The 15942-nt window shown below is 48.2% G+C and overlaps 1 protein-coding gene across 1 annotated transcript in view; it reads left to right on the plus strand.

Annotated features, from left to right (window-relative positions):
• SRRM4 (serine/arginine repetitive matrix 4) overlaps nucleotides 1–15942 on the plus strand; it is a 149926-nt gene that overhangs the window by 101096 nt on the left and 32888 nt on the right. Inside the window, exons 2-4 of the mRNA XM_047088535.1 lie at nucleotides 8670–8816; nucleotides 13103–13189; nucleotides 15436–15507. Coding sequence (XP_046944491.1) covers nucleotides 8670–8816; nucleotides 13103–13189; nucleotides 15436–15507 — 306 coding nt within the window. The remainder of the gene's footprint in view (nucleotides 1–8669; nucleotides 8817–13102; nucleotides 13190–15435; nucleotides 15508–15942) is intronic.

The following is a 15942-nucleotide window of genomic DNA, read 5'->3' on the forward strand; positions in this document are numbered from 1 at the left end:
TGCATTGACCGTGCCCTCTGCCTATCATGCTCTTCTCCCAGGCATGCATGAGGCTCCCTCCCTCAGTGCCTTCAAGTCTTGCTCAGATGTTACCTTTGAAGGGAGGCCTTCTCTGGTCACATTTAAAATTCCAGCCCCCTCCCAGTAGCATTCCCAGCTTTCCTTATGCTCTGTTTCTCTTCTGTATGCACTTTCCAATAGCCTACGTATTTCCCACTTAATTATGTGTATTTTCTGCTCTCCTCCTCCCTCTGCCCATCCCAGTAGAATGCAAGCTCTGCCAAGCAGGGATGGTTCCTGCCTTGTTTTCTGTTGTGTCTCCGGTGCCTAGAACATGGCCTACATATAGTAGGTGCTCAATAAATATTTGTTGAGTCAGTGACTGAGCAAAGAATAAGCGAACGGTCCCTGGCAGCACTTGTTGGAACCAGTCTTTACTCTCTTGGCTCTTGAACCAAGGCTCCTCCCTACCCTGGACTGGAGGCTTCTGTCCTGTTCCCAGAAGATCCTGCTTGCTTGGTGCCTCCTCCAGTAGTGGCTGTAACGATGCCCAAAGGGACTCACCTAGCACAGCCCCTCCCACGGCAGGAAAATATAGTCAGCCACTCATGCTCTGTGGAGAAACCTAAACCCTGTCTGCAATTCCAGCTGGTAGAAAGGTCCTGAGGGTGCCCTGGGCTGAAGCCAGAGATGTTATTCTTGCCTGTGGTGACACAGCTTAGAGGAATCAGGGCTTGAACCCAGGTCACTAGGACCCCAGGACCGTTGTACTTTCTCAGCATCACCTAATTACTTTTTGCAGCCCGTTCAAGTGGAAAACCACAGCACTTTGGAACTTAGCTATTTCCCAAGTTACGGGCAGCCTATATTCCAGGCAGTCCCAAGAATCCAATCCAATCCAATCCCCCTTTCAGTCACTTGCCCTCTCCCTAGGCAAATAGGCAATCGACAGGCCAGCCTGGGGAGGGAGAAATGACTGGCTGAATTTGGGGTTGATGGGAGGGCAGAGGATGGATGTGTTCAGTGATGAGAGTCCACAACCCAGGCATGTCGGGGGCCTGACCTGCTTGGCTGAGCTGGGTAAGAAATGCTGAGCTGATTTTTCTCCATATGGTTCTTTTGTCCTTTGACCTGAACTTGGGAACTGGACAATTTTTGATATACAAGCGTGTTTACCACACACACATACACATGTTCCCACACTCAAATGCTCTCAGCCGTGAGAGCTGAACTAAACCATTGTCATCTTGCCCGAAGAGCGAGTGTGCCGGAGGGCTGTGCTTGTCTATATAGGCAAGCCTTCAGGGTCGGGTCCAAATCCTTTGTGAAATCTACAATCTGATTACTCCAAGTGTGGGTTCCTGGGGCCACAGCAGCACCTGAGTACTGGTTAGAAGTGTAGACTCTCAGGCCCTAACCCAGACATGCTGAGTCAGCATCTCCAGCCTAACAAGATCCCCAGGAGATTCATGTGCACGTGAGGGTGTGAGAAGCACCTGTCTGTCCTCCATATGACCCTCAAGGACCCAGTCCCTGCCTTCCTCCCCGGTATCAGCTTCTTTTTTTCCTGCACCCCATGTCCATTGCAACATTATTTACAATAGCCAAGACATGGAAACAACCTAAATGTCCATCAGTGGGTAAATGGAAAAAGAAATTATTTGACGTAAACACAACAGAATACTATTCAGCCATGAAAAGACGGATGTCCTGCTATTTGTGACAACACGGATGGACCTTAAGGGTATTTTGCTGAAGTGAAATAAACCAGGCTCAACTGTTGCTTTCCACCCTCCACCCCACTGTCTCATTCAGCCTACTGCCTCCTCTGCAGTTACGTGAAGTTCACTGCTGTGTCCTGATGTCGGGCCTTTGCACTCTCCTGACCAATTTCCATGTATCTTTAGGAAGCCTTCCATGGCCACCTGCCCACGTTCCCATGGCTGGATTAAGTGTTCTCTCTCTCTCTCTCTCTCTCTCTCTCTCTCTCTCTGTCTCTCTGTGGTTCCATGGCCCTCTGAGATTACCATACCATATTTCCAGTTGAGGGATCTGTCTTCCCCTTGCAGGCTGAAGGCAGACACAAGTCTTAATTACTATACAGTCCTTGAAATCTGATACTAAGTAGGGGTTCAGCAGACAGCTGTTGAACAAATGAATTAAATAATGAGGGAGATGCCAACTTCATAAAATTTCTTATTTCTCATTCGGTTCCTAGTGGCATGAGCATTACTGACCCTGAGCCCAGCTATGTCTCCCTCAGTGGCTCTCTGGAATCCCCAGTCTTCCCCCAAGCCCCTATACTTTTTCTAGCCATGGTAGCAAACTCAAAGAGTCACAGCTCCTGCAGATTATCCCCAACCAGGCTTAGTTAACCTTGAAAAGGACTTGGTACCAAGACCTCAGGCCAGGATATTAATAGGGCCCAGACTGAAGGCCCAGGAACCAAGGCACAGATTAGCCCAATCCATCTTGTCCGTAGGCTGAGTCAGCCCCGTGATAAGGCTTGAGCTTTCTAGTGGACTCGTGAGCTGAGGGTGTGGGCCTTCACTCTTACTGAAACAGGCAGACTGTAGGTATCTGGTCGGCGTGGGGACAAGGACGGACCATCCACAGGCCTGAATGCACGTGTAGAATAAGAACCTGAGGCGTGAACCTTGGATGGAAAGCAAGAGCCTTTTCCTCTCCAGGTCTCAGTGTCTTCATCTGTGTAATGGGGATAAGTTCACTACACTGGGCACCTAACAGAGGGTTGTCGATTTCAGTTGAGATGCTGGACTAGTGCTCTACACCCAGGAGAAGCCGTTAAGGGGATGAAGGCAGTAAGCGTCCCCAGTCTAATGACCAAATGCCATTCCTCTTTGTGGAATATAACATCCAAGCCAAACTTGAGATACAGCCCCTTCTCCAAACACATAAAACAAGTCCCTGTCTTATGATGAAATGACCAAGATTCACCCTATACCCCCACGTATGACTTCCTTACATTTTCAAAGTGTTTTCCAGATTTCTCTCCTTTTTCCTCAGTTGATTCTTGTAAACAGGCAGGGCAGCTACCGTTCTTGCCTCTTACTATCCCCGGGTCTCAGTTTTTCCACCTGTACAGTAGGGACGACCATGCCTGTTCCTGGGTTTCTGTGGAAGCTTAAATGAGATGGTGCATGGCCCCCGTGTCTGGCACAGAGTAGGTGCTTGATAAATGCTGTCTCTGCTGCTGTGATCTAGTGACACGGAAAGAGCACCAGACTGGGGGTCAAAAGGCCATGGTTCAGCCACAGCTCTGACATGAGTCACTCATTGTGCAGCCTTGGGCAAGTCCCTTGCTTCTTGGGGCCTCAGTTTCCCCACTCAGTACAGAGGAGAGCCAGGGTGGGGGGCCCTTCCTACTCCCCTCCAACATGATTTGTCTCTTATTCCCCAGTCGGTGTTTAACTCAATCTAGTTCTTGGGCACGGGGATCTGTACCCAACCCAGGGCCCGGTGAGCACTTTGCTGGGAGCAGGGCGCTTTGATGTGAGAAGCAGGGAAGCAGCTAGGGAGCCGGGCATCTCGGAGAGTTTTGTAGAAAGTTCAGGCCTGACTTTTATCGGAGGCTGGGAATCTGCTGGTTGCCATGACTACAGAGAGCAGCATCTAAGCTCCAGGTCGTTGATTAGCAGGAACAGAGCGGGGAAGGCCTTGAGGAATTCAGCACGCACGGCCCCCTCCCTCCCTCTGTGAAGTGGAGTGTGCCGGCCCTTGACTTCACTGTTTTAGCTGTCCCCTGAAGATCTCGCCTCCTTTTAAGTGCTTTTTTATGCAACATCGAAGGGCCCTGTGGTAAAAATGAGGCAGCTGCCGGGACTCCTCAGCAAAGACAGAACACGGAATTTTTCTTAAAGCCCTGCAAGGCTGCAGAGCGGGAGGTGGGGAAGGAAGCTGGCGGGGGGTGGCTTGGGGGAGAGGGGCTCCAAGGCTGAGGTCTGAGTCCGCTGAGATGCTGTCTCAACTGAGGCGGGCCCTTCTCCTTGGACCACTGCTTCTTTATACTAAGGAGAGTTTGCCTCTGATCTGTGGTTCCCACCTGAGATCAGTCATCATTTACCTATCCATCCATCAGTCATTCATTCGACAAATGTTTATTGAGCAAAAAAGGGCACACTATGCCAGGCACCATATCCCTGGGGATTCCGTGGTGAGAAAAGAGGCTAGTTCCCACTCTCGTGAAGCTAACATTGGAGTCTAGTAGACAAGTGGTTAGCAAACAAACATATAAAATAGTCATTTCAAATAGTAACAAGTGCCCTGAGGGGAGAGACAGCAGACTGCTGTGCTGGCGGCAGGTGAAGAGAGGGGCAAAATCACTTAAGGGGGTCAGAGAGGGTCTCTCTGAGAAGGTGACTTCTGAACCAAAGGAAGGAACTGGCCATGCAAAGAACTGGAGGAACAGCATGCCAGATGGATGGAACAGAAGGGCAAAGCCTCTGAGCAAAGGCCCTTTTCCACATGAGGGACGACAGTAAGGAAGCCATGTGGATGGAGCAGAGTGAGGGATGGACAGAAGGGTGAGAGATGGGGTCTAGGGTCGGGGCAGACGCCGGATCATGCAGAGCCTTTTAGTTCTGGCAATCAGTTTGGATTTACTCTTAATCCAAAGGAGGGGAAATTACCGGGGATGTTTCTTTAAGATGCAGATTTCCTAGTTTCACCCCTTTGAGACTATTTATTATGGCTGGGTTGGGACTGAGAAGTCTGTATTTTTAACAGCTCCTTGGGAGCCTCTGATACTGTGCCAGGTTTGGGAAGCCTGGGACTGCATGGTCTCGGAGCCTCTTTCAGTTTTCAGGAAGCAGAGAAGCCAAGTGTCAGAACATCTTGAAAAGAGATCTTAAAAGTTGTATGATATTATGGAGAATTCCTTTCTTCCTTCCCTCACAACTCCCTATCCGCCCGGTAGAATTAATTCGGGTTTTGTTTGTTTTTTTAGCTTGTTTGCAAAAATCGCAGATGGGGTACCTAACACAAGGAAGGTGAAGCCAGCGTTATGGGGGGAAAAGAACAATCGACCGTATCAGGTTATAACAGCAGCAACCCCACCAAAACATCATCAGGATTTGCCAGTCCCTGATGCTGGCGATGATGGATGAGGGTTGTCCTCACCCTAAGCCTGGCCCACCAGAGCCTGGCAGTAGCATTCCCCATCTGTCCCTGTGCTACAGATAACCCATGCCTCCTCTCCCTCCAGCAGCAGGAAGTCACTGAGACCTTCCACACAATGCCAGCTCTTACTCATCGTCTATTTATTCACTGCCACATTGCTTACATCAGTTATTGTTGTTTATTTTTCCCTTTTGAGGGCTTGCCTCAGATACAGATTTGGGTCATGGTTTCCTATAATGCCCCAGAGTCCAAAACCCCATTCTTACGTGTGTCTAGCTCAAGGCAACACACATCCATTGATAAGTTCGCTGATCACTTTTCTAGGAGAAATACGGGGTACAATAGAAAATGCATCAACTGAGCCATCGGAGTTGACTGAGGCATTGGCTGGTTTATTTCCACCAACTGTGACGTGAAGGGATTAACTCAAAGCGTCTCAAAATCCCTTTCTAACTCTTTGAAACAAATGCGTGTTCTCTTTAGCCAATGCATGTGCTCTTTCATTTATTCATCGCACAAATGTTGAGTGTTTACCACGCAGTGGGCTCTGGGGCAGTGAGACGCAGTCCCACTCCCAGGGAACTCATAGTCTGGCGTGAGGAAAGATAATGAAATGGCAACAGCTCATATCAGGAGTTGCAGTCACAGTAGCAAAAGGACTGTTATATCCGAGAATAGGGCTTAGATCTCCCCCTAAGTCTGCCCCCGGCGTCACCATCTCTACCTTATCAGTGGGGAACCATCCTGCCGGTTGCTCAGGCTCAAAACCTTGGAGTCATCCTTGACCCCTCCCCTTCTCTTATTCTCTCCCACCCACCTTTAGCCAGCAGCAAATGATGCTAGAGTCCCACTTTCAAATATCAGAATCTGACCACATCTCATCACCTCCGTCACCAACCCACCGATCCGAACCTGGACAGTTGCATGCACCTCCCTCCCTGTTGTTCCTCCCTTGCGTCTAGTGTCTTCAGCCACTGGGCTGATCCTTCTAAAATGTGAGGCAGACCATGTGAGTCAGTCCTCTGTTCAAAAGCCGTGCCATCTCAGCCGCAGAGTCCCATGACCTACAAGACGAGAACTCTGGTCTCCCCTCTTACCACACACTAGCCCTGCTTGCTCTTTCTTGTGAATATATGCCAAGGGTCTTTGAACCTGCCATCCTTCTGCCTAGAGCACATTTTCCACTTCCCATGGATAACTTGTGTAGAATCTGTACATCGCCAGGCAACGGATTACCCAACCCCCCCCCCCCAAATCTTATAGCTTAAAACAACAACAAACAGTTCTGATGTCTCCCCGTCAGGAATTTGGCTGGGCCACTCTGGCTGGGCATCTCGAGTGAGACTGTGGGCAGATGTCAGCCCGGGCTGCAGTGTCATCTGATGAGTCACGACTGGGGCTGGAGGGTCCACTTCCAAGTTGGCGTGTGCACGTGGCTGGTGGCCGGAAGCCTCGGCTGTTCTGCAAGCGGGCTTCCCCATAGCGCTGCCTGAGGGTTCTCACCCCGTGGTGACGGCTTCCCTCAGAGTGATCAGTCCAAAGGGAGCGAGGCAGAAGCCGCCTTTGTGACCTGGTCTCGGAAGTCACGTGTTATCACTTGCACTGCCTTCGAGTCATTAAAAGCGAATCGCTAAGCCCTGCCAGTATTCAAGGGGAAGGAAATTAGGTTGCATCTTTTCATGGCAGGGCTGTCAAAGACTCTGTGAACACATTTTAAAACCACCACTCACTGCAAGGTGAGTTCCTATTCCTTTAAGCCCCCATCCCCCGGTTACTTCCAGAGTGGCCTTCTTCCCTGATACTCTGTACAAAAGAACAGTCACCCCCTCCCATTACAGAATACTGTTTCATTCTCTCCATGATTTATTGCCATCCAATAAGCCACGTTATTACTTGTGTATGCGCTTAGACCTGCTCCCCCCCCCCCCCGGTCTGGAATGTAAACTCCGTTATCACAGGGGACACCTCTCTCTTCTTCACTGCAGCCCCACACTTAGAACTGGCCTGGACGCAGGTTAGCCTAGGCCCGGTCAAGTATGACAGGAGGCAAGTGTTGCTGGGCACTGGGCAGAAATTGTAAACTCTGAGTTGTTTGAGCAGAATCAGGACAGAGTTCCATATGAAGAGACTGGAGGCATGGGAATGGAGCCCTCAGAGTAGGAGAAGCAGAGCAGACAGGTGTAGGGAACACCGGAGTTCTGGAAGCCTGGCGTGGGCAGTGAGGAGGGCTGGACGGCCCCGACAAGAATCTCCATCCCTCCTGGGCTTGCCGCATCTCTCAGCTCTGCTTCTAAAGATGCACTGATAAGCGGCTGACAGAGACAGATGTGTTTTGCTGCCCTTCCTTCAGTATTGACTGGGTTTGGCCTGCTCTCTGGGCAGCCCTAAGGAGCAGGGGGCGTATCAGATGCATTCATCCTGAGTCATAAAACCAGTCTTGACGCACTGGCTGCAGGTGCTTGGTGCAGGAGAAATGCTATTGCCTGTGGTCAGTGCTTGACCCGGACTCTGCAGGCAGGGTGAGGAGGGAGGGGCACTCGCTGGATGGTGCCAAATCCACCTGTTCCTCCCAAACTCCTGAGGTTGGGGGCCAGGAGATATGAGTGGCAGTGTCTTCAAAGACTGAGAACCTAGGTGACTTCCTTCTCCTTTCTGGGTCCCAAAGAAGGAAGTGGGACTCAGGTAGTTTTCCTAGAGTTGTCTGGGGCTCTTCTCAGAGGCAGAGGGATGAGCTTCAGGCCTTCATGGGAATTGCATCCCAGGTAGGTGGCCTCATACCTGCCAAGGACACCAAAGTGGAGCAAAGGGGAATGGAACAGACACTTTTTAAGGCCGTTTTGTTTGCTTTATGTTATCTCATTTTCATAACCATCCAGCAATATAAGGACTAGTGTTACTCGTCATCTGATCACTGAGGAAACTGCAAAACAGAGAGATGGAGTCTTCTATCTACTAAGTGGTGGAAACAGTGTTTGAATCCAACTATGTACACCTCTTCCATCCAGAGATAAGGCAGGGAAATGGACAGAAATGGCAAAGGGGCATTGGAACGGATTCTCTCATGCTTTGGCCTCTACTGAATGTTTTGAGCAAGGATGTGGAACACTGGTTTCCAGCCTCTCCCTGTGGTTTAGTCAGGATAGGATAGGATAAGCAATGCCACAGTAACAAATAAACCCCTAAATCCCAGTGGCTCAACCCAACCAAGGCTTATTTCTATCATGCAAAGTCCGATGTGGCTCAGGCATCTCCCCTCCGTCAAGTAGCTTCACCTTTCTGGGTTTGTGACCTCCAAGGTCACTGCAACAGAGGGAGAGAGAGCTGGAGAAGGCACACAGACCTTGCTGGCTCAAATCGGAAATGACACACGTCACTTCCACCGAGAGACCAGTGGCCAAAGATAATCTCTCACGGTGCCAACCTAACTGCAAGGAAAGTTGGGCCATATTAGGATGTCTCTGAATGTCTGATGAACGCAAAGACCTTGTCATATCCTAACAATTTCAGCCTCTTTATTTGTTCCCCTGTAGGACAGAACCCCAGAGCAGCCCTGTGGTTCCAGCTCAGGATGGACCCTCGGAAAAGCTGAGCCAGCATCTGGCCACCGAGGCCTTGGGCACCAACAGCTGGGAGAGAGACAAGGCCTGCCGGGAGCTCAGCCCTGCCAGAGCACGCAGGTGACACGCTGACCCAGCCCTCTCTGGGGTCCAGTGAGGAGGTTCAAGTTGAGAATGCAGAAGTGAAGTTTGTCTTTCTGGCCACTCTTCCTCTCCTTCTGTTTGCAAACTCCTCTTTCAGACCCTTAAACCCAATCAAAAGTCAGCACGCTTTTTTTTTTTTTTTTTTTTTTCCTGTAGAGGACCAGATAGCAAATATTTTGAGGACCAGATGGACTTGGCCACAGCTACTCAATCCTGCCCTTGTAGCACAGAAACAGCCACAGACTCTACGTAAATAAGGTGTATAGATGCATTTCAATAAAACTTTATTTATAAAGACAGGCTAGATACAGCCTGGGGGTCAAAGTTTGTTGCCTTTGCCTTAGATGATCGAGCTAGTTCCTGTCCATTTTAATGACTCTATAAGCTACTTACTCCCAAGTCATGACTTCAGCCCAGATCTGTCTCCTGAGATCCAGATCTTTGCATTTATTCCTTAAATTCAGTTATTCAACCAGGATTTCTTGAGCACCCATTGGTGACAGGCACGGTGCTGACATCTGAGGACACACCGTTTTACTGAGGTTCGGAGAGGTAATGTAACTTGCCAAAAATATGGCAGCCAGTAAGTGGCAAAGTGAAGTTTTGAAATACGGTCTCTCTGATCTTAAATCCTAGACTAACACCTACCATGTTATACTTTGATGCTAATGAAAAAGCTAATCTATCCCCTGGCTTCTATTTTCAAGTTTTGCACCTTGCACATATAAAGCCTAGTCTGTCTTTGGCCTCTGGAGAATCAATTTTGTTGACAACATCATCCTTATTATCTGGTTTTATCAGCTGGTTGAAACTAACTCACCACTCTCTCACTACCCTGGGCTTGTACCTACCCCCTCAGTGACACGTGGAAAATGAACCTAGTGTCCTTGCCAATGGTGTGCCCTAGATATAATCCCTACCTCTTGCATCAGAGGGTGTCAAAGCCATTTTACAGGTGTGGAAACTGAGGACAGTAGGTGGCAGGATCAAGATTAGCCTGAGGACCCCTGATCTGGTCCAGATTCTCTCTTTATGTCCTGGAGTTGTTGGTTTCCTAAGGTACAGACTCTAAACTATATTAGGCACCCATCTGAGAATTACATGGAAGCTATGAGTGCTGCCACCAGGGAAAGTGTGGATATGCTCCAAGAAAACTCCCCAAATTCCACGTACCATTTCAGAGGATTCGTAGACTCCCAAGGCCCATGAGCAGGGCTGTCTAGTTAAGAATCTGAATTCTGAAGAAGTGGTTTGGGAAGCCAGAATATCACTCACAGGTGAAGTCCACTTCTCTACCCAGCCTACCGTCTTGGCCACGGGGTTTATTTAGGCTCTGATGTCAATGGGGGAGAAAGAGTGAAGTCCTATCAGCTTGGAGAAGTGAAGGTCAACATCAGATCTGGAGAATTCTCTCCAGGAAACAGGAAAAAAGCTGTTTCCATAAGAGGCTGAGGGAGATGGAGAGAGGGGAGAGAAAGGGCGTTTCTATACTTCGAAAACACTGTCTCTCAGACAATCCAAGGGAGAGACTGTGTCATAGAGATAGACGTGTACTAACTGAGCAACTTTGGGCACTTAGTTTTCCTTCCCAGGCCTCAGTTTTCACAACTATAAAATGGGAATATTGAGATATATATCTCCTAATCAGAGTGAGGATTAAATCAGATACTCATGTACAGATCTTGACCGTGAACCTAGAATGTGGGGGGCGCTGGAAATGCCGGTGGGGGTGCCACGGGGCCCGAAGAGCAGGCTCCAGGCATGAAAATCTCAACAGGGATACCATGCTGTCACTTTGGCTGCAGAGAGTCCCTTTGACTGTGGAGCGTGTTGCTCCCTTCTCTCATCTGAGACCCGCTCTCTGACATGCTAAAAAAAAAAAAAAACAATAATAGAAAGTCCATTTTTACATGAACTTGCCGAAGACCAGGGCGCATTGCATGAGTGAGGGCCTCATTGCTTGTGACAAACGTGAGACACGGGTATCATGTTTTATTCCCATCTCACAGATGATGCACGTGATACCCGGAGAGGTAGCTGAGCGAGGAGGTAATGGAGCGGGAGTGTGTCAGCGTCTATAGCCAGTGTTCTTTATGGTTGCAGAGTCTGCATGTTTGACCATTTGAACGGAGCCACTCCGTGTGTAATCACTAAACACTTAACTGCTGCACATTTCGTGGCTGCTTGTGTGACTGCGGTGTACTTACTTAACCACTAGTCTGGCCCCTCCAGCCCTGCTGTGAGGGCACACCTAGGCACACAGGTACAGGAGGAAGAAAAAGGATTTGCAGAAGGGGTTGATTTTCCCCTCACAGACCTCAAATCCAAAGTCAAGGCCTTTCTCCGTTTGACCCCATCGCTCACATAGGAGGGTAAGTGGTTCCCAAGCCTGCTTCCCTGGGACCCTGGGGTTCCAGAAAAAGAAGTGAGAATAATTGTCTGAAACATTGAGATCTTTCTCTATTTTATAAGACACAGCTTTAAGGATTTTTTTCCTTTTTAAGCATTTCTTCCTTAAATGTTTAGGGTTTCTTTTTTCTTTCAAATTCCTGGCAATGGTTACACTGCGAAGTGTTTATGTGAAACAAGATAATTTAACAAGTGGCTAAATTATTGCATCCATTCACCCCTCATTAGGTCACCCAACAAATATTTATTAGGCTCTTACTCTGTGTCAAGCACTTGTTGCCAGAAAAATTTGGAAGTGGTCTACGACAGTTACACAAGCAGCCCGTCTGCTTCCTGGACATGTGTACTGTGCTTTGTGCTTTATAACACATAAGTGTAGTTAAGTAGTGAGGTACTTAATCCTGTGATATTTGATTTAAGCCTGCTTAAAGTGACTCTCTTGAAAATGTTCTAGATATAACTATACAATTTTTATTTATTGGCAATGCAGAGACTTTAACAGATAGTCTAGTCGCTTGGTCATTTTTTTCTACTACCCATAATGATCCAGATTCTTAGAATGGAATTCAATATGGCAGCATTTGATGATGGCCTTTAAAGAGCTGGGTGACTTCCAAAAGAAATGTCCACATAAACCAGTTTGAGAAGGCAGTTGGTTTTGTGGGAAAGCTCTCTGGGTGGGAATTACACAGGACTTGACTGCAGTCCCACCTCAGATGCAGCCATGGGCAAGCCAGTTCATGATTTTTTTTTTTTCAACGTTTATTTATTTTTGGGACAGAGAGAGACAAAGCATGAACGGGCGAGGGGCAGAGAGAGAGGGAGACACAGAATCGGACACAGGCTCCAGGCTCTGAGCCATCAGCCCAGAGCCCGACGCGGGGCTCGAACTCACGGACCGCGAGATCGTGACCTGGCTGAAGTCGGACGCTTAACCGACTGCGTCACCCAGGCGCCCCGCCAGTTCATGATTTTGTGCTTTATGGTCTGTGCCTGTAAAATGAGACCCTAAAAGTCATACCACCCTCAAAGTGTTTTCGTATATGTAAAACGGTTGGCACATAATAAGGGGATCAATGATAGTGGTCTTAACGCTAACAACGACAATAGTATTCTTATTGATACTACATTTTCCCGGTAACGTTCAACTGAGTGGGCATGTTTCAGTCCCCAAGCAGTTTTTCTTCCCAAACCCATCTCCTTTTGCCACAGGATAGTGTTTTAAAAAAAATCCCTGGAGCCTGCCCCAATTATAAAAGGAGATAAGTTGACTTCATTCAGCTGCAGCCAGAGCATTTGAATTTAATTGAATGGGAAATAATTATTCCTGAAGAGCAGAGGTTTTTGAGGTTCTGTGAAGCGATATAAGATATGTATCTCATTACATTAGACCTCGGCAAATATACTTTTAATAATCAGCTGCTACTTAACATAACTTCCTCCTCCTATTAAATTTCCGGCAAGAACGATGGACATGAAGTACTGGGGAAGGAGGGGGGGGGTGCTGAACTGCTGATTAATTATTTAAAAAGTGATTTATTTACCAAGGTGAGCCATTTGCAAATTCAATAATAAATCTATTAAGGAGCAGTTAACCTCTATAACTCTGTTTTAAATAATCAATTGGTGTTTGGGTAACAGTACAACGTCTGTCTCATTAGGTCGGCATTAACTCCTTATTTGAAGTGCTTAATCTGCAGTATGACCAAATCAACCATGAGGTGGTAATTAGGTATTCGCCATGGGTCCTTCATCCTCCAAGGAACTGGGTCCTTCTTCCTCGGCAGCAGCAGCCCTGGTTGGGGCTTGGGGCGTCCTGGGTTCTCTAATACCTGACTCTGTGCTCCCCACAGTGCCTCCTGTGACAAAGACCTGACGCCACCAACTTCCTCCAGGGGGAAGAAGAAAAAGAAGAAATCCACCCGGAAGAAGAGAAGGAGGTGAGCGTCCTAAGGGGAGATGAAATCTTCAAGATGGGAGAAAGGATGAAGTAGGGGTAAAATGGGTTTCAGAGTCAAACAGTGACTCCCCTTGGGTTTGAATCTCTCTTATCTAGCTGTGTGACTTAGGCAAGACCCTTCACCTCTCTGTGCCTGTTTCCACTTGTATAAAATACTGATTACACCTGGCGTTTGTGAGAATCAGATGGAGAAAAATGGCTGTGGAAGGAGCTGTCATAGTGTCTGGCACACAACAAATGACCAGTGAATCAGCAGAATCATGACCATGAATATGATTTTTTTTTTTTTGAGAACTTACTCTGTGTGGAGGGCTATGCTCTAAGCACTGTGATCTCCATGTTGTCTTTTCCCTTTGACCACAATTTACCAAACATTATTGTACCCATTTCAGAGATGAGAAAAAAAAGGCAGGGGACAGAGGCTGACAGATTTACAGGGATCCCAGGCTCCTCAGTTGATTCTACTACTCCCACCTAGCAGATGAATGCCAAGGAAAATGAAGTTTATATTTTTGGCCAGAAATTAGTCTTTTGTACCCCATGGATTTTTTTTCTTTGTAAAACCTCTTCTAATTTTTTTTTTTTTAATTTAAAAGTACTTCCAGATTTTCTTCAAGACGACAATTATGTCCAGTGTTCCAGACCCAGAGGGGGTCAGGTTGAAAGTCTCGCCAAACCTGAGGCAGTGTTTGAAGAGGCCTGCAGGGGGCAGCAGAGAGCAGTGTCTGGACGACTCGGGCCCCAACTCCAGATTTTCTGGGTTCTTGCTATGCCCTTTTAGCCTTGTTCTAAGGCCCAAAGAAGACCCAGAGGGGAGTGTGAATGAAGACCCTACATCGTAGGTTGAGGGGGGGAATTGGGGCAAGTGGCTTTGAGGTTCCTGATTTTAGGGGTGGGCAGAACACTTCAAAGAAGGAAATCAGGCTTCACTAATTCAATTGTTCATCCAATAAATGTCCCCTGGGCATGTGTTTGGGGGACAGGTGCTGTGGTCCCCTAAGAGAAGTTGTTCTCAACCCTGCATTTCCCCCCAAAGACATGTTCTGTTTGACCTACAAGGGCTTATTTTGTCTTTTTTTTTTTTTTAAGTTTATTTATTTATTTAGAGAAAGAGAGAAAGCAGAGGAGGGGCAGAGGAAAAGAGAGAGGGAGAGGGAATCCCAAGCAGGCTCCACGCTGTCAGCACAGAGCCCAATACAGGGCTCAATCCCAGGAGCCATGAGATCATGACCCAAGCCAAAATCAAGAGTCAGGGCACTTAACCAACTGAACCACCCAAGTGCTCCTCTTTTGTCTTTTTAATTGGTGGCCATCATTTAAAAACCAGATTTCACACGAAGATGTGTTTTTCTGGTGACTTGTGTTGAAAAGCCCAGGGCTGCATTCCCACATAAGACCTCCGGCCGATCTGAGAAGCAGATGCTCTCTGGTTCACCACAGTCCTCACCACTCTCTATTGTCTTACACCCCTCCTGCTGAGAGGCCCCTGTTGGCTTTGACTTTGAAACTCCTAATCTGTTTCAGCCTTGGTATTTTGTCAGTGGTGAAATGAAAGATGCAGAGATGAGCAGTGACATGCCCAAGGTGACTTCATGGGTCGGGGGTCAAGCTTGGAACTCAGGTCACTTGAACTTGAGTCTTGAGTCATAGTCAGGTTCCTGGGGTGGCTCTGTTTCTTGGGTAACCCCTGAGAGCACCACCCGTGCCGACCACAGCCTGATGAGGTCTCCTCCAAGGGCTCGGCCCTACCGGGAAGACAGGGTGAGGCACAAGAGAAACCTCAAGTATCTGAGAGGAAGGGCAGAGCTGAGGGGAGAACAGCAGACAAAAAACGGATTGAGAGCAAGGCCCCTGCTCTCAGTGAGGCTTCAGTTTGAAGCTCGGCTCGTGCACGTCCTAGCTGTGTGTCTTTGGACGAGTCACTTTACCTCTCTGAACCTCACTTTCCTTGTCTGAAAAAGGAAGGTAGCAATTGTCCCTACGTGGGGAGCGTGTGGAAAGATTAGATGAGGTAATGCCTATAAAGCACATGGTAACGTTGAAAACAAATGCAGACTTGATTATATCAAATAGATAAATGCAAGTACTGTTAATGTCAGTATCAGTATTATCCTTGTGTGTGTTACCGAAAGAGCTGAGACCCTGTGTGGGGACCAGAGAAGGGTCTCTGAAAGCCCATGCTGGCCCTTAAGAACATCCCTCTGAAGGTGTCTCCTCCCCCGGCAGGTCCCCATCATACAGTCCATCGCCTGTCAAGAAAAAGAAGAAGAAAGGTTCCAAGAAACATAAGCGACACAGGTATTGTCCTTCTTCCTCCTCGGCAAACACCCTCCTCCTCCTCCGGGTGGGGTGGGGGTTGGGGTGGGAGTGGGTGGCGCCCAAAGTTCACTGGGAAACTTATCATTTCACTTATGTACAATACTCACCTGTGTGTTGTTATTTCCTTTTTCTTGTCTAACTTGGAACTTGGTTGCAAGGACCCGAGGCCCACTAAAGCCAACTCCGGCCCGTAGGGATGTGTGATGATAAGGAGGCAGGAGTGTCTCAGGAACCAGTCAGGCCTCAGTGAGGGGCTGGGACCAGGGTGTGGAGAGCTGGTAGCACCCAAGCAGGATACACAGTCCCTGTTCCACACGGGGAGACACGGCTGCACCCTGTTCCCATGTCTTCGCGTGGCAGACCCAGCCACAAGAAGACACAGGAACCCTCTGGCTTGTTCCTTATTCCAGATTC

This window comes from Lynx rufus, unplaced genomic scaffold (assembly GCF_022079265.1).
Source record: "Lynx rufus isolate CCGP_SWC_20201006 ecotype Redwood Valley unplaced genomic scaffold, mLynRuf1.p SCAF_24, whole genome shotgun sequence".
In the NCBI taxonomy this organism is placed as follows: domain Eukaryota; kingdom Metazoa; phylum Chordata; class Mammalia; order Carnivora; family Felidae; genus Lynx; species Lynx rufus.